Here is a 20,855-nt window from a genome sequence, read left to right as displayed (position 1 = left end):
GGGGTGGGGTGTGGGTGTGTGGGTGCGTGTGGGTGTGTGCGTGTATGTGTGTGCGTGCGTGCGCGTGAACCCATCTGTGCATAGCCATGTCTGTGTTTGTGTGTGATAAATTAGTAATGGCAGCTGGTGGAGCGGCGCGATCCCTCAGCAGCGGTGACAGCAGCTGTTAGTGGGCCTGTCTCCGCCCAGCCAGGCTGACTCGGTCCTCTTCATCAAACATGCCGGCTCATTAATGCTGTAGGGCGCAGCGTGGCACCCAAAACACAGCGGCGCCGCCGCGGAGGAACGGGAGCGTGCCGACAGGGGTGGGGGGGTGGGGGGGGGTGAACGTCCTCGTGCCACTCTGCATGTGTGTGGTGAGCTGGAAGCGGCATCGACCGTGTACATCGGTGAGGCCCAGGAATTATTTTTGAAAACTAGCCAACTCTTTTCTTGATTCCAGCCCACCGCGCATTTGCAGTACAGTTACAGTATCGCGAGTGCCGTGACATTTGTTGTCTTACATTAGCCCAAATTAGTTCGAGAAAATGTATCAGGGTTCATTTACTTGTTTAGTTCATAAATGTTGATTGCGGTTATGAACAGTTTGCGGTACGATTTGACACAGGTTGCTCAGAAGCGTAAGATGACGTTTTACGGCACAGGACGGCGCGCTCCGCTGCAGCTGTACTTGGTGTTTATCGTTCGATGGTTTTCTATTTATAACGTGGAAGTGTTTTTGAATGAAAATATTTATTGGGGTTATGACTTAGGGTTACGTTCGTTTGTTTTAGGAACAGAACTCCCTATATTTGCTCCTATCACAATCGTTAGCACCCTACAGGACAATAACAGGTCTATACCTAAAAATATACGTGGAAACTTTGTGTACAAAACCCAAGCAAGCATGGGTAGAAGAACACGCCATCCCACACGAGCAGACCCAGTCAACATTTTTTTTCAGTGCGTTTTCATAAACGCCGACGAGCAACAAGCAGTCGAGCAGTCAAGAATTTGAGTGGTGAGACAGTGCGCTATCACGCCTCTCACCTGCACCTTGTCGGAAAGCGACGGCGACAGTTATGGATTGGTGCAAATGAGACAAGCAGGTGTGAAAGATGGTGACAAAAATGCACAAGGGCTTTGGCAAGCGTATGCAAAAGAGAAAAACATTTGCACGGCTCGCCCGCCAGATAGAACGTTTCTCGTCGTGAGTGAGTTTTGACACGTCGCGAATGAGGGTGTACGAGAGTGTGACGGAGGGAAAGAGAGAGAGGAAATGAAAGACAGAGAGTAAATGTGAGGGAGAAAGAGAGGAAAGAAGCGCCACGCGTGGTCTCCAAGTACCTGCAAGTAGGTGATTCTGTTCTGGACCAGATCCGACAGGTCTTTGGCCTCCTTCATCCGCCACTCACCCACTCCATCTGCTTGGCTGAGGTAGTACAGGTCTGCCATGATGGACCTGCCACCACAATAAGAGGTCGGTCTCTGCGAATTTTTTTCGCCCCCCCCCACAAACCTCTAATTACAAATTCAAGAAGCTTATGTAACACAGCGTTTTTGTTTTATTTGTTTGTTTCGTTCAAGTAATTCAAGAAGCTTATGTAACACAGCGTTTTTGTTTGTTTCGTTCAAGCGCAAATTATTTCACCAGCTGGCAGCGTAACAGGCAATTCATTTTTGCCAATGCTTTGCTGAATAAAAGCGGTACCAGAACATGGAAACAAAAAAGACCTCCAAAAAAAAACAAGTTGTAAATATTGTACTACCACACATGCAGGACGTACTCTAATACAGTGGTGCCTTAAGATACAAGTGACGTGATTTACGTTTTAGTTTTTTTTAGATACGAGCCGCTTATCCACTTCAACTATTCACTCTTATACATTCAATGCGACTCAACTCACTGAACAAGCAATAGTCTGGTAGAAAACATGATTAAAAAAAAAAAAAAAGAAGCTTCAAGTTCTTTGTTGACATTTAGCTGAACGTTACCGTCAAACTAAACATCCAACAGAAGGAATTAAATGTTGTATATTTGAACAGAGAATGGGAAACACCATCTCCACATGGGCTAACAATTAGGACCTATGCAGTGGTGTTACCCTTTAAGCTACTCATATTGAAACACAAACAGTGCAGCAACACATATCGACAGAATAATAACACCCTCAAGCTTGCATTTTTTAACCTCTATGAAAAGCGACTAACATTACCGCAGTATTAAGACACTGAGCGTAGCTAGGACTCCACTACAGCATATTGGCATACACTATTCCACAAGAATAAGAAATCTATTTATGAAAGTCATCGAACGTTGATTGTGTTTGGAATATTACCAAGTCCTGAGAGGTTTCTCTGTATTATATTGCTCTTCTCATTTATTGTCGGCATTGTGTGCAGTCAGACAGGTATAATGTTTAATGATACTTCAGCTGGCCTTTACTTGACGTTATATTGCTACTCTGTCTGACAACATCCTTGAACAACCATCGGTGTACGGTGATCACTTTGTACTATTAGCTCAGTTGACAATTTTGTTGCAGTGATATCCAATTACCATGTGTGATAGGTAAACATTACATGCTGTATAAAAGCAGCTACAATGGATTATACCAATTTTCTTTTTAATTAGGCTAAACTTAGTCACAGGAAGAACTCCAATTTTGATGTGTCATGACAACCTGCAGTCCTTACTGAAAACTCTTTCATTTTAACACCTTCTGATGGCTGAAAAATGCTTGTTTTTGCTTTTCAAGAAGCGAGCTGTGGCTTGGCAGATTTTTTTTTTTGCTTTGTGCTGTGATTGCACGTGATACATTTTCGGGGAACGGATTAATGGCATTTCAATTAACTTGAATGGGGAAAACTGATTTGAAATTCAAGTGATTTGAGTTACAAGCTTGGTTGCGGAAGAATCAATTAGGTCTAAATTCCACTGTGGTAGTAGCCCCTGCTTGCACATACAGCTGCGTTATTTTGTCTTTGTGATGCTGGCAAAGCGAAGCGAATATTTGCACAAGATGCAAACGGAGATGTCTTTGATCTTATTCCTGGCCCTTTTTTCATCTCTCCTGATTTCAAACCGGGGCAGGCATGCACAAGTTGCCACACAGCACACAGATTAAATCAACATAAAATAAGGTTGCGGATTTATTATTCTCTTCTTTGAACCACAGCAGGTAGACGGAGGGGCAGGGGTTTATTGCTATCCTCCGCAGGGCACCGAACGTACCAAAAAGTATATTGTGATGATGGAAGGCTGCAAATACAATATCACGCAGGCTCAAAATGTTTTATCTACAGCTTGCTGAGTGACAACACAATGATATGGTTGTTTAGCTCTTTCTGGGATAAATCTGCCTATCTGCAAGACTCTGACAGAAAATGTGTGTAGATGTCACGCGCTGCCAAATATCGTGGCCATCCTCTTCGGAAACTTGCCCGAAAGCGCGAGCTCTGATGTATGCCGCTACAGGCGAACGCAAACACATCACAAATGCTCTCTCAAACACACACTTATGCAAGCTTAATTTATTACTCACTTCTTTGACCCAAATCAGTCAAATCCGGTGTGTCTGAGAGGTCTTATTCAGATATTTGGTAGCTCGTCCAAAGACGCGGGCGCCCACAAAGCAGTGAAATGTCCTATTTCAACACCGGAGCGCAGTGGATATTGCCTCTCTCTACAAACCGTGACTCCAGCATTACTCATTGTCCCAATTAGAATTTGGAACCATGGACCGTGAATGGATGTCAATTTTCCTTCCAGGAGTGTGCACAAGGGAGCCATCAGGGATCCACTGCGGGAAGCCAAAAGCAAACCTTGCTGGCTGCGAAAGGGGACTATCGTGAATCAACCGAATGACGTTACCAACAGCGCAGGGGCCAATGTCCTTGCAGACATGAGGAAATTGAGTACGCTTGTTTGCATATGCACCTGAGTGCTCATGACGGAATGTGCTGAGTTCAAGTGAAGAGGATTGTCCCGCTAATTCAGGAGGAACGTTGGAGGTTTATTTTAAAGCGCAGAAACAGATTGCCAACTAGTGGGGGAAAAAAAAAACAAAGACACGTTTTCAAGCTTCAGAGGATGATTGCACGGTAAATTGGGACTGGAAATGTACTCTTGACACCTTGCCATCAAAAATTAAACACCACCATTTTTTGTTGTTGTTGTTACTGCTACTTCTACGCAATTCGGTTTGCGACTGTTTCAAGCTGTGTATTACTTCTGTAAAAGATTTTTTGCAGGTGGCCATAATGGCATCACACTGCCCTCTGAAAGTGAAATCTAAGCTCCTTTGGGCTTGCATTGCCAACGTTGTGTGACCAAACCCACAAACCGGTGAGTCGTGACATCTGCTGTTTGTAAGCCGTCGACGTTACTGCATTCTTAAGGGTACAGCAGTATTTTATGATCTTTATAAGCATTTTAAATGCTATCAAACTGTTTTGGAATCACAGTGTGGGGGAGTTTAGATCTCCATCGAACCGATCGGGCTTTTCACTATGTGCCAGCAAATTTGACAAAAAAAAAAAAAACCCCAAAAAAAAACAAGGAACAAGACATTTACACAAGGAAAAAAAAAAAAAAAAAAAACCCCAAAAAAAACAAGGAACAAGACATTTACACAAGGGACAAGACATTTACACAAAGAACAACCGCAGAGATCAATGGGGTTCTTTCTTTCTGGCACGTGGTTGTTGATTACAAGAAAAGCTCTGTTTGGAAAATGCGCCTTTTGTGTTCTGCACATGCCGTTCTCGGTGTCACATCAATGCCACTATTTTCTGGTGACCAATTATCGGACTGCAGTGTGCCTGCGCCATCCATTAGGCTGTGAATGACAGCAGCGGTTAGACAAACCAAAGCCTCAAAATATTGACAAACATTAAAAAAGTAGGAAAGTGGTGTCTTGAATTATGGGTGGCCCATCTTATCATTTCTTCTGGTTTCGAGCCGTCACTTGAGATATTTTGCTTTGTGCTGAGAGCATAAATTAGAGGTGCCAGCAGCTTGAGAGGGGCCACCGCCGAGTGAAGTGGAAAAAAAAGGAGTGTGGCAATAGCCGATGTACTTTCAGCTGTATACTGAACAGGACAGTCACGTGCACAAATAGAAAATGAAAACACACAAGGAGCATGGAGAAGAAGCTCACACTCACCAAGACGACTGAGTCAAAGCTATTGCTGTCACTTAATAGGCCAAATCTCATTAAAGGTACACCAACACATGACATATGGCTTAGTTACACCCCAGGAGTCTACTTTAAGTCCCTTTTCATTTGTCATCTACATCCTAACTATTGGAGAGATTTTCTGGAGAAATGGAATTGACTTTCTCACTTCTTTTCAAACAACCCTAAAATCAATTCGCCGAGCCATATGTATTGAAGACGCTAAAATGGTGGAAGTATGTTGCATCTCGAACCCAGAGATGAGGGAGCTAAGTTTAGCTTAGGTTGTTGAGGTGCTACTTCATGTACGTTGAAAACATTTGCAATTGGAGTTAAACATTGAGGTGTTCTTTACTTGAGCTTTTTAGCCTCTGCCTGGAGCACTTCAGGCGACTTAAAAAAGGAACGTGCATGAAGGTCCACGTAAGTCGTGTGTGTGTGCGTGTATGTGGGTGTGTGTTAGGGGGTGAGGAATCAGTCTTTGAAAAGCTGCTTAGCCTGCAATGACTAAGACAATGGCCTCTATAAGCCACTTGAGCAGGATTACAATGAATCACTTGGATAAGTTGCACCCACTGAGTGGAAGTCTGCCATCTAGACAGAGTGAGTCTGTGACCTTTGAACTTAGCAACCACTTTCTTAGCAACCACTCAAACATCCACTTGTGCCTGTCCTAATTTCTAAACTTTGCGCGAGAATTGGGAACAGCAGCCGAGTGCTCGGCAGCTTCACTAAATCATGCACATACATACGTTTTGCGAATATGAGCAGACCCTCTTGTAGCTCAAATTGCAATTTGCCACCCGCGGGAGTGCAAGATGGCAAATTGCACTTCTCCACTTCATTAATTTGGCCGAGAGATGTGCGACTTTCAAGCATGTACGCTTGAAAACAGGAGAGACGGATTCTTCACAGCAGGGCCGGGTTTTGATAATGAATATATACGAAGTGCAGTCAGAGCCTTTGTCAGGTTTACTTTGTCAATGGATGGTTCATTTGTTTGTTAGTTAGCAGGGTTAGCAAATATATATAGTCCAAAGAATATAAATATTTGGGGCCTCTGTCCCTTGTGTGGCAGGACAAACAATCTGGCAGAAGAAGTGGGGGTGAAAAAAAAGCTTGCTGTGTGCAGCTCTGTAATTATTTTACTGCCACCTAGTGGACTGGGGTGGAAGAGTATTGCCTTGCACATGATGCATTTTCGACTGCACGGCACCGACTGACGTTTAGTGAAGGCACACATCAGCGCTTTACTTGCTGCCATTGTAGTTAATATTACATCTAAGGCCTGATAAACGCTTGACCTATTTACAGTCAATGGTCGTCAGAGGTAAATTGATTCCGTTCAATGGCATGCGCGAATAAAGGACTGTTTATTTTGTGGACGGAGCGCGTTACCGTAAGAGCGCACTGACCTCTTATCAGCGCTGAATGCATGAATAGAAAGTGAGTACAGATTAAATATCGCTTTTGACATGTACATTACTCTTCGCTGTGCCCTGGAATGAGGATGGCCACTGAAATTGTGCAATGAAACCCTCTTGATTGGATATAAGACAACAAATTTAGGGTAAACAAAGCCCTGCCGCTGAGTGAACCACTACACCATCAGTGGCTCCAAGTCATGGAACAATGGGGGGCATAATGGATATCAAAACAGCAGCCAGCGAAGTGAATCCAGGCCAAACGAGTCCGTGACGTAAACAGGCTGCTGTGGGAATCAAATGAGAAAGTAAATGGGAAGATTTTGGCCTAAAAAAAAAATAAATAAAAAGTTTGCCTGTTGTAAACACTTGTCATAGAGAAAGTAAATGGGAAGATTTTGGCCTAAAAAAAATAAATAAAAAGTTTGGCTGTTGTAAACACTTGTCATTGTGTATACACGCGCAGCACAGACACAAAACCCACAAACAAATTGAATGGAGGTAGAGCGTGACCAAATCATTTTTCGGACTGGTAAATGACGGGCTCATATTTAGCAGGGAAAAAAAAAAAAAAACAAGTCGGAAGCAGTAAATCGATGTTTGCAACTTCTGTGATACGCATTTGAATGTCAGGAAGTTTCACAGAACCTTAAGGTCTGCTTGCCTTTCGATTCTCCTTTTCTTGCACTCTTTTTTTTTTGAGGGGGTGGGGGGGGGCAATTTTATTTAACTGCAAACCTCTGGGATAAAATGTCTTGTTCTTTCATCATCACTCCTGACGGTGTAGTGATTCGCTTGGCTGACTTGTGAGCAATCCAGGGAGTGGCCTGCCTTTTTGCCCAGTCTGCTGGGGATATGCTCCTCCACCTCACGTCCCGGAACAGGATAAGCAGTACAGCGATAATAGATAAGAGTCTTTTGTTTGCCAAGCGTAGTCATTTCTCGCCATTAAAATGAATGGAAATAGAATTCCAGCCCGGGGAAACTGAGTTAGGGCGACTGTACCGTGTTTTATGGCTTGGAAGAAAAGGAAATAAAGAAATCAATGAACCTTTGGTTCTTAAGAAGAGTACAGCGCGGATATGGAGCTTCCCACAGAGCCGAAGGACCCCCACTGATCTGTTCCCCCCCCGACAGATGGTCGATGAACCAACGAACCAAATTTTGTCGCGAGATCAGAAACACAAGCAGCAATCTCTCGTTAGAGATTTTCCTTCTCCGTATCAATGGTAGTCGCATGCAAATATTGAGCGTGTTTGAAAATGTGACAAATCTTCTTGACCCGGAAATCTGAACGCATTCATGACGCATGCTCACCTTTGCTGGTTCCCCAAATCGGTCAGGAGAGTTTCGGCGTATTTCTGCCTCTCGTTTTTTTTTTTTTTTTTTAAAAAGCTCAAAACCAACCATAACAAGAGAACACTTCAAAGGGAATCGAGTTGAAGTAAATTGGAAGACCATGCCAGTTTTTTTTTTTTTTTTTAATGTTTGTGCAATACATGACATGGGCATAAGCAGGCTAACAAAACGAAGGAGGTTTCAGAAAAGAACCTTTAAAGCTTTTTTATTTTGTGTCCTTGGGTGTTACTTTGACCTCATTAAGGAAGCCCTTGATGGCTGTGCTTTCTGCCTCGTAGGTCCATTTCTCTTGGATTCTCTTCATATTTTTCCTCACGCACACATCTAACAACAGGAAGGAACTCGAAAAACCCCACCCCAGCCAAACAATGTGGAGTAACACCCCTCATGGATAACACAGCTGCCTGCTCTGGTTTCTGCGTCGAGAAACACATGCAAAAAAATGGAGGCAGAAGGAAAGACGGCCTCCAGCAGGATGAGACGAAAAATCTCTCTTTTTCTTTTTTTACTTGCTATCTGGCATTCTCTTTTCTCTCTTTCCCTCACTTGGTAAAAAAAAGCCAGAGGGTATTTTTAGCGTCGTCTTCCCCTGCGGCAAGATGGAAAGGCTGACCCTGCGCTGCCCTTCACGCTCGCATGTCCCTCTTTATTTTCTCCGTGTCTGTCTCCTCTCTTCCCTTTCACTCGCATTGTGCCACTGGGGGCATTCACAGCGCTTCCGCTTTATTCACACCTTCCCCGCACTCACCTGACAGCTTTCCTGCACTTTCTGACCATCGCTTAGAGAGGTAAACATACATCGAACCCACCGCGTTCTGCGCCGGTTTAATATTTGCAGAGTCTCGCGCCAAAAAGCACATGACTATTTCTGGTGTGTGTGTCTGTGTGTGTGTGTATATGTATATATACAGTAATCCCTCGTTTATCGTGGTTAATGGGGACCAAAACCACCCGCGATAAACAAAAATCCACGAAGTAGTGACCAATTAACATAAACAGGTTAAGAAAAACAACAAAAAATTTTTTTATAAGTCCGCAAACGGTCCGCGAGAAGCTGCAAAACAACAGCGAGTCACATAGAGCAACATATACAGTACTGTACTCCATGTATATTAAAAAACAACAATTTAAATTTTTTTTTATATGTTTGAAAAAATCCGCGATGCATTGAACCCGCGATAAACGAACCGCGAAGTAGCGAGGATCACCGTGTGTATATATATATATATATATATATATATATATATATATAAAAATAAAAATCTCAGCTCTATTAAAAAAAGTGAAACAGAAATACGTGGATTATATTTATTTTTATCTTATTTTTTTACTTTCATCATGACTTCAGTGGTGATATGATTATTATTTTAAATAATTTTTTTTCACTGTTTACACGTATTTTTGTTTATTTTAACCAAACCAAACACACACACACACACACACACACACACACACACACACACACACACACACACACACACACACACACACACACACACACACACACACACAGAGCATTCTGTGGCTATGAGAGGAATAATAAACAAACAAAGAAAAACAAACAGTATTCCCAAGACTAAGCCCTTTCATATTTTGAGGTTCGACTGCCTGCCAACTCATCAGAGGAAGGCTTACCATCGCCTGTCAGTTTCTGAAAGGTGTGGATCTTCTGCTTGGCTCGGGTGAGCTGGTCCTCCAGCGAGCGCAGCCTCCCCGCGGCCAGCGAGCCCACGTCGGCCTGACCCTCTGGTATCCTGGTTGAAAAAAAAAAGAAAAAAAAAAAAAGGATATGGAGACATTCCGTATAAGAGCGCGTCGGCAACGATGTCGGCCACAAATACAATATTTCTTCAGCGGGAACAATGAAACGGCGTGCCTTTTACACCCGGAATGACAAACAATAAAGATAAAAGGCAGGCACGGTTATAATTCAAATTAACCACACAGAGTGCAGCACTAAATGCAATGATTGCTTTCATTGTCACCAAAGCTGTAGGGTTTTTTTTCCCCCTCCTTTCAATTTGTTCAGTCGTCAGCACGGGCCCAAATTGTAAAGGTTAATGAGTCCCACAGTATTTTTTTTTTTTTTTTACTTTACGCCGTTCCACTAAAGCAATCCAATAATGACACGACCAAAGAGGTTTTTGTTTTCATTCCACTTTGCGCCGTCAGCCAAGGAGGTTTTGTATCCCCGCGGTTTGTTTGTCAGTGAGCGGGATTACGCAATAAATACTGGGAAAGCAAACCGAATACGACACGATCATATTTCCATTAGAACTCGAAGGGAGGGGCGTGGGAAGACATGGGCCAAGGTAGAAGCCCGTGACACACTGTACCCCTTCTGACAAAACATTAGGAATAGTCCATTTTCGGGTGAATCTAAAACCCGCGAACTTTTTCCGAATTAACTTCGTTTGACTTTCTCACCTGCCCCAAACGTTCAATATTTCAAGACTTTGCTCACCACCGGCTGTTCTCGAACAAGGAGCCGACACGACAGGTGTTTGATCCATCACGCCGCCATTTTCCAAATATGTCCAGTTCTATGCCTTTCTGTGAGTCATCCAGTCTCGCAGTCCCTCTGTTCTAACGTGCCGAGGACACTCGCCTCTGAGAACATCCTGCTGGAAGCCTCGCAATGGGTCTCTCGTGATGTCATAATCTGAGCGCCGTGAAGGTGATGAAGAGGGGCGGTTGAAAAACCAACCTACCGAAGTTGGACACGGGCACCGAAGTCGTTCCACTGCATTTTAGGGTCACTTGAAACCTGAGCAGGCCGAAGGTTTTTTTTAGTACTGAATGGGGCATTTGTCAGTGGATGACACATAAAAATGACCTGAATTACAAAATGTCTGAATGAGCCACACGTGTAAACCACTTGGCAGCTACTTGTCACGATACACCTATTTTTCACACAGTACTAACATTGCGCAAGGCCGCCGGCCACACATTTATTCATATGATAAAAACGGTAGAAGCTGGCCAGGGGATTTGGTTACTTTATAGTCCATCAAATAAGCGACTGAACTCGCGCCTGTTTTGTCAGATGCCGCGTTTCAAAGGATGAAATCAATCCGACAACAAAATGAGAAGACTTTGTTTTATTTGGGTGGCTGATATAGTCAAAGGACGACTTGAAACAAAATAATGACCAAAACAGTGAGTCAACAAAGGCGGGCCCACAAAATGTTTTTTTCTTTTGAAAAGCTCCATGGGGGGTTGAAACTATGAGAGTTAGAATAAAATAAATAAAAAAATAAATAAACTATTCTGCCTGAAAATGACACTGCCAACTCTTTTGGGACTGTACAAACAAAGCAGTTTATATATTTAAGAACAGAAGAAACAAAAGTCTGCCGGGATTAAATAAACAAAGCAGCCAACAGCAGTTTACGATGTACAGCGAGGAAAGGGTGCTGGTGGACCGAGGGCCCAGGTCACAAATTGTACTTTGAACCACCACGGCGGTAAAATTGATCACAATTCATCAAACATGCTCGCCCGCTGTGTATTGCATTTGAAATGTATTGCCTACACAGTTGAACATCGTTTTTTTTTTCTCAGAAGACTGGAAACAAAGACTGCAGAGACTGACGCAAGATCCCAAATACAAATTCCCCGCTGACTTCTTTTCAATGCTTGGATGGGGATGGCGACAAAGAAATGGTTCTCCACTTCAATGCAATCATATGAAAGGGGAGCTCCCCATTCATAAACGCGCCTGAGAAGAAAGTGCCGTAAACTGAGGAGGGTTGGAAGCGGCGGTGATACCGGAGCCTTCTTTGGCCAACAAATGATTGACAAATAGTGATGTGACACACAGAACAAGACATGCTATGATAAATTGGCTCATTATTTTTTAATGTGCCGAGTGGCTACTGTTCCGGAAATGTCACATTTTGGATCAGTGACCACTCCGCCCTTGAAAAGTCAAGCTAACTAGGGATGGCTATGTGAATACATTACCTTGACTAGCACGGCATCATTTACTGGCCTGGCTGGCGAATTTGTGTTTTCAGTCAGGTTTGCGGCATCTGTTCTTCCTCGGTTGTTGTAGTCTATTTGAAACGGACCCCTGGTGAATTGTAACCATTTGATTACAGCCACAGTATCAATGCGGACCTCCCCCCACTCATATTCCACACCGCATGCCACATTCGTGTTGTCCTAGACTGTCTATTTCCTGATTTGTGTGGCACTGAAAAGGTCAACTTTGAAAAGGCTGAAAATGATTTGTGACGACTACTAAGCAAATTCTACAGCTTAGTGGTATAGCTCTGACAACGCAACGGGATTGACAGATGAGTGCTTCAGTACTCTCAAACCACACAGAAAAAAAATAACTGCCTGACATCCCTCGACAGGAAACTATTCGCAGAAAAATGGAACGTGGCGTTGATGAGGTGCTGCAAAGGCCACGTTAATGAGTCATCAAGGCATGCAAACTCAATTTGCTCCCTGAGTGACAAACATCCGTCGCCGGTGGGCATCAGGACGACACTTTAAAAGTGCAACTGTGCTTCTGGCTACGCTACCTTTCCAGGCCATGAAAGTAACTTTGAGAAAAGTGAGGACATATATCTCCTGTATTCTGTCATTTAATGTTAGACCCAGGGTAAAAAGAAAAAATATATATATATAGGGCCATATATTTCACTCCCCTGTGTGTCCACTTGAGCCATACATTGGTTGTTTTTTTCTTTTGAAAAGCTCCATGGGGGGTTGAAACTATGAGAGTTAGAATAAAATAAATAAAAAAATAAATAAACTATTCTGCCTGAAAATGACACTGCCAACTCTTTTGGGACTGTACAAACAAAGCAGTTTATATATTTAAGAACAGAAGAAACAAAAGTCTGCCGGGATTAAATAAACAAAGCAGCCAACAGCAGTTTACGATGTACAGCGAGGAAAGGGTGCTGGTGGACCGAGGGCCCAGGTCACAAATTGTACTTTGAACCACCACGGCGGTAAAATTGATCACAATTCATCAAACATGCTCGCCCGCTGTGTATTGCATTTGAAATGTATTGCCTACACAGTTGAACATCGTTTTTTGTTTTTTTTTTCTCAGAAGACTGGAAACAAAGACTGCAGAGACTGACGCAAGATCCCAAATACAAATTCCCCGCTGACTTCTTTTCAATGCTTGGATGGGGATGACGACAAAGAAATGGTTCTCCACTTCAATGCAATCATATGAAAGGGGAGCTCCCCATTCATAAACGCGCCTGAGAAGAAAGTGCCGTAAACTGAGGAGGGTTGGAAGCGGCGGTGATACCGGAGCCTTCTTTGGCCAACAAATGATTGACAAATAGTGATGTGACACACAGAACAAGACATGCTATGATAAATTGGCTCATTATTTTTTAATGTGGCGAGTGGCTACTGTTCCGGAAATGTCACATTTTGGATCAGTGACCACTCCGCCCTTGAAAAGTCAAGCTAACTAGGGATGGCTATGTGAATACATTACCTTGACTAGCGCGGCATCATTTACTGGCCTGGCTGGCGAATTTGTGTTTTCAGTCAGGTTTGCGGCATCTGTTCTTCCTCGGTTGTTGTAGTCTATTTGAAACGGACCCCTGGTGAATTGTAACCATTTGATTACAGCCACAGTATCAATGCGGACCTCCCCCCACTCATATTCCACACCGCATGCCACATTCGTGTTGTCCTAGACTGTCTATTTCCTGATTTGTGTGGCACTGAAAAGGTCAACTTTGAAAAGGCTGAAAATGATTTGTGACGACTACTAAGCAAATTCTACAGCTTAGTGGTATAGCTCTGACAACGCAACGGGATTGACAGATGAGTGCTTCAGTACTCTCAAACCACACAGAAAAAAAATAACTGCCTGACATCCCTCGACAGGAAACTATTCGCAGAAAAATGGAACGTGGCGTTGATGAGGTGCTGCAAAGGCCACGTTAATGAGTCATCAAGGCATGCAAACTCAATTTGCTCCCTGAGTGACAAACATCCGTCGCCGGTGGGCATCAGGACGACACTTTAAAAGTGCAACTGTGCTTCTGGCTACGCTACCTTTCCAGGCCATGAAAGTAACTTTGAGAAAAGTGAGGACATATATCTCCTGTATTCTGTCATTTAATGTTAGACCCAGGGTAAAAAGAAAAAATATATATATATATAGGGCCATATATTTCACTCCCCTGTGTCCACTTGAGCAGCATACATTGGTTGAAATATGAGCAAGATGCATTTCCCGTCTAATCGCTACAATCTGACATGGCCTGCTCAAACAAACATACAACAAGACACCGTCAAGGACCCCACCGGAACGACATCACGTAACATGGCTCGACATTTAAGTTGGCCTAATATATATATATAGGGCCATATATTTCACTCCCCTGTGTCCACTTGAGCAGCATACATTGGTTGAAATATGAGCAAGATGCATTTCCCGTCTAATCGCTACAATCTGACATGGCCTGCTCAAACAAACATACAACAAGACACCGTCAAGGACCCCACCGGAACGACATCACGTAACATGGCTCGACATTTAAGTTGGCCTACATTCAGTGTGACATAACTTCCCATGGGTTTCAAGTCCGTCTAAAACGGTAACCGCGCAACATGAGAGGCTCTTGACCAAGGTCGTAGAAGTAGGCCATCGCCGCACACGGGAATGAGTACAGACAAGGTGCAGCGATTCGCTCGCACACTCCAAATAGACTGCAAGCATCCTACGAAATACAAAGCAGCAGTTTAACACACAGAACAGACGCGGGGCCGAGGAAACACCCCGCCCAAATTAGCCAGATGGCATCTCTAGAGGACCTGCAAACATCTGCTATGGCACACTGGTCCCTCTCTAAATTGGAGCTCAGTGCTAGATAGCAGACTTGGAATACTGGGACAGATGACTGTATCGTTAAAACGGGCGGACGGGTGGATCCGTCATTCCGTCCACCCGTTGAGGGTCATAGAAGGGTCGCAGTATACCCCAGCTCACGACATCCAGCGGCACTGTAAATTAATGGTGGGGTAAGTCAACACCACAAATGGGCAGGAAGGTTTGGCAAAAAGAAAAACAAAAAAGCGCACATGGGAACTAAAATTATTGTCACAAGCCATTGCTTTAGCAAAAACACGATACACTTGTGTAGACGGACGGGTATGTTGACGATCCAGATTGTGTCAAATGAATTATCTCCTTACGACACGTCTTCTTCCTGTGCCGTATCCAAAATGTGACCGCAAACTCAACGGCTGTAATCCCAATTATACCGATTCGGAATGGCGCATTCTTGATTTGCACGCTGCAATGCTTTCCAAGCACATCTGATCTGAGGCCTTCTTGACAGCCCACACAGCCCTCAGCAATGGACCCAGTATGTGTTGACCTTTGTTCAAAAAGGCCTGCAACATCACTGAGGCAAGTTCGCATTTTGAGGCCGCGGCATCTTTTTTTTTTTTTTTTTGTCTGGTGGGCAGATGTTATGCTAGACCAGCTCCAGAGATCATTAGCTGAGGTCAAATACCGTAACGATCGAAAAGTGCATTTGCTTTTGCTTGAGCCATGTTTAACCATAGGAACAGAACCCCATCGTAAACACAGAACCTCATGTACAAGTTTGGTGGTAATTTGTTTTGTCTTTTGTAATATTCAACAACATAACAGCAATGAATGTTTTAAGCGTCTTAGTGGCTGGTGATGTCATGGTGTTTAGACACGTTTCATGGTTCACTGTTCAGCCACTTACATCGCGACCAAATTATCAGTCCCTCCCCCCCAAAAAAACTGCTGATGCTTAGAAAAACCAACAGGGGGAGCCCAGGAGCCCAAATCCCCCATTTCCTGATACTTAAAAAGCGTTGAGGACAGCACGGAAAGTGTTATGATCTTTTGGCCTGATCGTCCATCACTTGTCCTCACAGCATCCATCTGCTCGCACCCTGTGCACCACCTCTGCCCGCCCTCCATCCCTCTGCCGGCATGCCCGGGGATCAATCAGGAGCTCATTGCTCAGCCCAGCTGTCACTGTCACCCTTGGCGCTCGCCGATGTCTCACCAGCAGGCCCGGTGAGCGCCGCCGCGCTCGCTTGAGCTCGGGCTCAGTGTCTGAGGTGAGTGGCAACGACAGAGAGGGCGGAGCCTGATGGATTGAGATGCTCGACCCCCTGCTCATCTCTCATTAAGGCTACTGCCTCATTGGGAGGTTGGCGCTGTGCTACGGACTTGTTAATGACTTGACTAACCAAAGGCCAGGCAGGTGATACTAATTTGAAGCATTGACCGATTAATTTATTTGCCCGATCCATTTTTTTTTTTTTTAAATGATGGACAGCCTTCGATAACGCAAAATGATGCATTCGTGGCACAGGAATGCATTGACCAGGGTAAATAAAGGAAGAGTCTTGAGGCTTTATTGCTACATGGCACAAATTAATAACGTGTCATGTGCAAATCAATAATCCACACAAACAAATGGACTCAAGTAAACACGAACCCTTCAAGTGTTTTGTGTAATAGCCTTGCGTAACCCTGTTCTTTTATGCATGGCATGAAATAAGTTCAAACCCAAGTTGAACCGTAACTCGTTCTCAGCGGGTTGCTGGTTTCAATAACTCCACACAAAAGTAGGAGCCTGCTCCATTAATGGAAGTTTGATGGATCCGAATTTCAATGAGAGAAGCGGGCATGGCATGAAACAGTCCAGAAAGGTTTTTAATGTCTTAAAGTCAGCGGGGATGCTTTTCAAAAAGAGTGTCTCGGTTTGTTGACACTGACACATTCATGTTGCCAGTCCAAACCCGGAGGACATCGCAGGCAGCGAATTGGGTCAGACGTGGGCTGAGCTAGTCAATCAGAAAGCTAGTGAGTTTTTACCGAGTCAGTGGGTCCGTGACAAAGGTCTGCGGGCGGCAGTCTGGCCGCGTGCCATGCCTCCATCAGCAGTTCGGTGGTGAGGCGATGCAAATGAGGAGCAGGGAAGGGTGGTGCGAGGCGGTGAGCCTAGACGGGGGGGCTGTGAAAAGGGATGACGGGCAGTGCAATAATGCTCGCTCCGCGTCTATTAGGATAGTCATTTAAGGATAATAGGCACTCCTGGATGAGGTGCTGGAGGAGTTGTCGACAGGCTTTTTATTACTTGTCGTCCACACACATAAAGGAAGCCTGGCCAAATGTGAGCATTTTCCCACCCAGGCGATTAAAGTGAGATTCTTGGACATCTCTGAATGGTTATCTTGAGTGCTTATCCTGCATGTTTGGTGCTCAACATCTGAGTGGACCAAGACACTATATGGCTGATGGAAAGGTTTTCCTTTTTAGTTGAAAATAACTTACTTTAACCTCCAGGATCCTTCACTGTACAATGGGCAAATGCAGAACCCATGGTGTTTTGTTTTGGGATTTTTTGTCACGTTTTAAATCCGTCCATGCCTTCCATTCATGTCGTCTGTCATACCAGCGAGCTAGCATGAAGCCAACCAGAATCCTAGTTTGCACACTCCCTTTTACTGCCAGGACGGCATCAGAGGTTAACAGCAAAGTAACGCCAAAGAACTTGATACGCTGCCTAGATGGGCTGTAATACTGACCGCTTAACCGTTTAACAGAACGCTCATTAGCCGGCTAAATATTCCCGTCCACGTGAAAACACTGCCGGATGTCGCTCTCGAATACGTCACACGCGTATGTATAAATTTATTATTCCATATTTCTGCGGCACTGGAATATAACGATAATATGCTAATATTCATCCTCACATGATAATGGATTTAGTATTCGTTTTTAAATGGTGCAGTTGCCTCTCAATTTGAGACGCCACAGATTCGTGCAGAGCCCTTGTCACAAACAAAGCCACCATTTAAAAAGTCCCTGATTCAGCTCAAATAAATGTAAGATTTAGGAGGCTTTAACATTTTTTTGGCTTCCATAAAGACGTCTAAAGTTTGGAACAATGGCCAACAAATTTAGCCTTGGTTTCATAATCGAATATAATAGTTTGGATGCTGCAGTCGTCCTTTTGGTAGAATAAAATGTGTCTCTCCGCGTGTCGACAGGTACATGCAGGAGAAAGAGTTTCTCCTCTGATACGTTCAGCGTGGCGTCGCACTATTTGGAAGGGAAAAACAGACTGCTCTAACTCTGCGCCAAGCGGGGGAGAGCCGAGCCAAGCTCAGTAGATATCGCGGCGAGGAAAAACAGCATTTGAGACTAAGAATGTAAGGCAAACAGGCTCAGCAAGCTTAAGGTGGCGTTGGGTGATTTTGGATGGCTTTGCTGCAGACTGCAAGAGAAGCAACAAGCGGCTGCGGAGCCCCGGTTCAAAATTGTGAATACAATCTTAGCAATAAGCAACAACCACACAGTGTGTCAGAGATCCATCTGGACCTCCGGTCGGCTGAAAGTCGTTCTTGTTTTTTTACTTTCGAACGAATTCAACCTTTTGCCGCCTGGGGCAATCGTGAAGAATTACAAAAAGCGATAGATTCAATCGGGGACCGGCTGTCTGCGGCGAGGCGTGTGCGTGTGGATTTGAGCGTTTGGGAACACTGATGAGGGCCCCGCATCAAAGTGAATCTGAATATCACAGAGACGCGGCACTGGCAACATCTGAAGCGTGCGCTCCCTGTGAACGCGGCTCACGTCAGGATACACCAATGGGCTCCCTGCTCATGCATGCGCACCCACGGAAGCTTTACCAAAACACGGACCTATTGTTAACGTGTTAAAAAGAAACACTGTCAGCATACAGGGAGTAGGAGGAGAACCATCTGTCTCTCCATTACGCAGTTCCTGAATGTGAGAAAGACGCAGCGCGGTTAATGGGCTTAAACAACAAGGCTGTAGTGTGCCAAAGTATTCCGAAGCGACGCTAAAATCTGCTGAGGAGTGTGACCATCCATCTCTGTTTGTCACGGGGTATTTGCGCCACCGCTGATTGGCTTTTGATGAAACTTTTTGCGGCGACATCTGTTTGTTAGACCGCGTGCCTCGCCGAATAAACCGACGCCGTCAGAGGTGGATCAAATTGAGGGAAATAAAGAAAAATCGTCATCGTCATCATCATCATCGCATCGCTGCGTACGCTTGTGTGCCAAATGGCTGATCGGACCACGGGGGGGGGGCCTTTTAACTGAATCGCTGGACCGAAGGAAATGAATGAAAATGTTCTCGTCGTAAATAAACAGTTGGCAGGCAAGGAAATACTTTTTGGATCGCAATGTTTTTGTGCAAAGACTGCTCATCAGCTGAAGCGGTGAAGCGCGGACTACGGCTGTGACTTTTTTCCCCCCCACAATTAATTGGACATTGACTGAGTGCTGCTTAGCTCATGTTTGTCATTTCAAGTCAACTAATAATTGACAGTGCAGCAATAATCAAGGTTCGCTTTGGCAAATCCGTTTTCGGTTCCCCTTACCTGAGCGATTCAGCCATACGCCGCAGGTCTTCGTTCTGCTGCTTGAGCCGCTCCAACTTGGCCAGGATCTTGGAGAGCTCTCGGCTGGAGCGCTCCGGGTGCTCGCTGTCCCTCACCAAATGGCCGCCGATGTAGAATAGTAGCGTCCCCCAGGCCAACAGCACCAGGGTGATCCAACGCCATGAACCCGCCCAGGGTCGCATGGTGTGACCACGCCCGCCCGAAATTGCCTCCTTGATGTGCTCGTACCCCAAACGACCCGCTGGGCAACCTGACGGTCCCACTAGTGTCCTGTCACCACATGTAACGCAGTGCCAACTTTAGCACTGGCATTTTTGGACAGACGGTAGACAAGAGGAAGGATTTCTGGGATGTTAAAAAAAGGTTCGGGGTGCTCTCCAGGCTGTGAGCCAGCGTTGTCTCCTTTCGCTACAGCATGGTGAGCATTTTCAGATGTCTGCCTGACGGTGGCCCGACTGCCGCCCTCTCCGCCCGGCTCGGCGTTGGCCAACCTTTCCCCGGCTGGCTCGCCAACTCCTTCAAGTCCCTTCGGAATCTTTTATTGAAGTTGTGCCCTGCGGAAAGAACACAAGAGCGACAGGAGTGAGGTTAGTTGGGGTTGGTTCGAGCCAATCTGACGTCAAAGCAGGATCGCATGGCTTTAATGTTCAGTTCTTGCCCGCTGACGCTTGACACAGGAAAACGAGATACTCAAACCAACATTGTACAGATGCTTGGCACCCAATGTCATCCCCGGCGCCACGACGAAGCGCAATACCGTCAAGGTGATAACGGCGAGCTCAATGGGAACGGAAGAAAAATCCCTCGATCATCGTTTTCCTTCATCCCCGAGCAGCGGGGGGTGGGAAACGGAGACGGACGCATGCCGCGTTGACGAAGCAACCTTCCCTGTCATCTTCACTGACAAAGCCTTGCCAAGGCGACCGGGTGCCGTCATGCGACGAGATAAAGACTGGCAGATACGAGCGCGGAGTGCGCCAGTGTGCATACTATCATCCCACGGCGCGTACCCACAGCAATCTGGAGTAATACCGAACGTCTTTGACTTTCACCGAGAGGCGTCGGTAGGCGGTGGCGTTTGATTGACAACGCGGCGGAGTCGCTCGTGGGTCTGTCGGCGAGAGTTCAGCACGCGGCAAAGCGTTCCTGACGGCGTTCGCCTGGCAGCAGCGGGGAGGTAGGCTGACGGTAGCCCGTCTTGCTTTGTCATAGCAACACGATTGCGAATGTTAAACGGACAGCAAATGCTGGGTGAACAGTGTGTAAGCGCGAGAACGATTTCCTTAGCCGCCGCCAACCTGTTCCAAACGATTTTGTGGTGAACTTGACCAAACCGCATGAGCCTCTGCGTGGCTAAAATGTTTGCGAGGTTTCTCAGCTATGTAGGTCACGGTATTTGAGGACGACTTGAATCAAGGCGTGGAGGTTTTTGGAAGACGTTTGTGGGGGGGCAAAAAAAATGTGGCTGTTATGGCTTTGCAGGGCGGTCAGGT

At 45.2% G+C, this 20,855-nt stretch overlaps 1 protein-coding gene across 1 annotated transcript in view; it reads right to left on the bottom strand.

Moving 5' to 3' along the window:
• Positions 1–19,916, bottom strand: part of fut8b (fucosyltransferase 8b (alpha (1,6) fucosyltransferase)) — a 38,750-nt gene extending 18,834 nt beyond the window's left edge. Inside the window, exons 1-4 of the mRNA XM_019867940.1 lie at positions 19,342–19,916; positions 9,520–9,696; positions 7,901–7,978; positions 1,327–1,441 (exon numbers count right to left, since the gene is read on the bottom strand). Of these exons, the coding sequence (XP_019723499.1) occupies positions 1,327–1,441; positions 7,901–7,978; positions 9,520–9,696; positions 19,342–19,544 (573 nt within the window). The 5' untranslated portion in view covers positions 19,545–19,916. The remainder of the gene's footprint in view (positions 1–1,326; positions 1,442–7,900; positions 7,979–9,519; positions 9,697–19,341) is intronic.
• Between the last annotated feature and the right edge of the window lie 939 nt (positions 19,917–20,855).

This window comes from Hippocampus comes, unplaced genomic scaffold, assembly GCF_001891065.2.
Source record: "Hippocampus comes isolate QL1 unplaced genomic scaffold, H_comes_QL1_v1.1 scaffold259, whole genome shotgun sequence".
Classification (NCBI taxonomy): Eukaryota; Metazoa; Chordata; class Actinopteri; order Syngnathiformes; family Syngnathidae; genus Hippocampus; species Hippocampus comes.
This window is presented reverse-complemented; position numbering and strand designations above follow the sequence as displayed.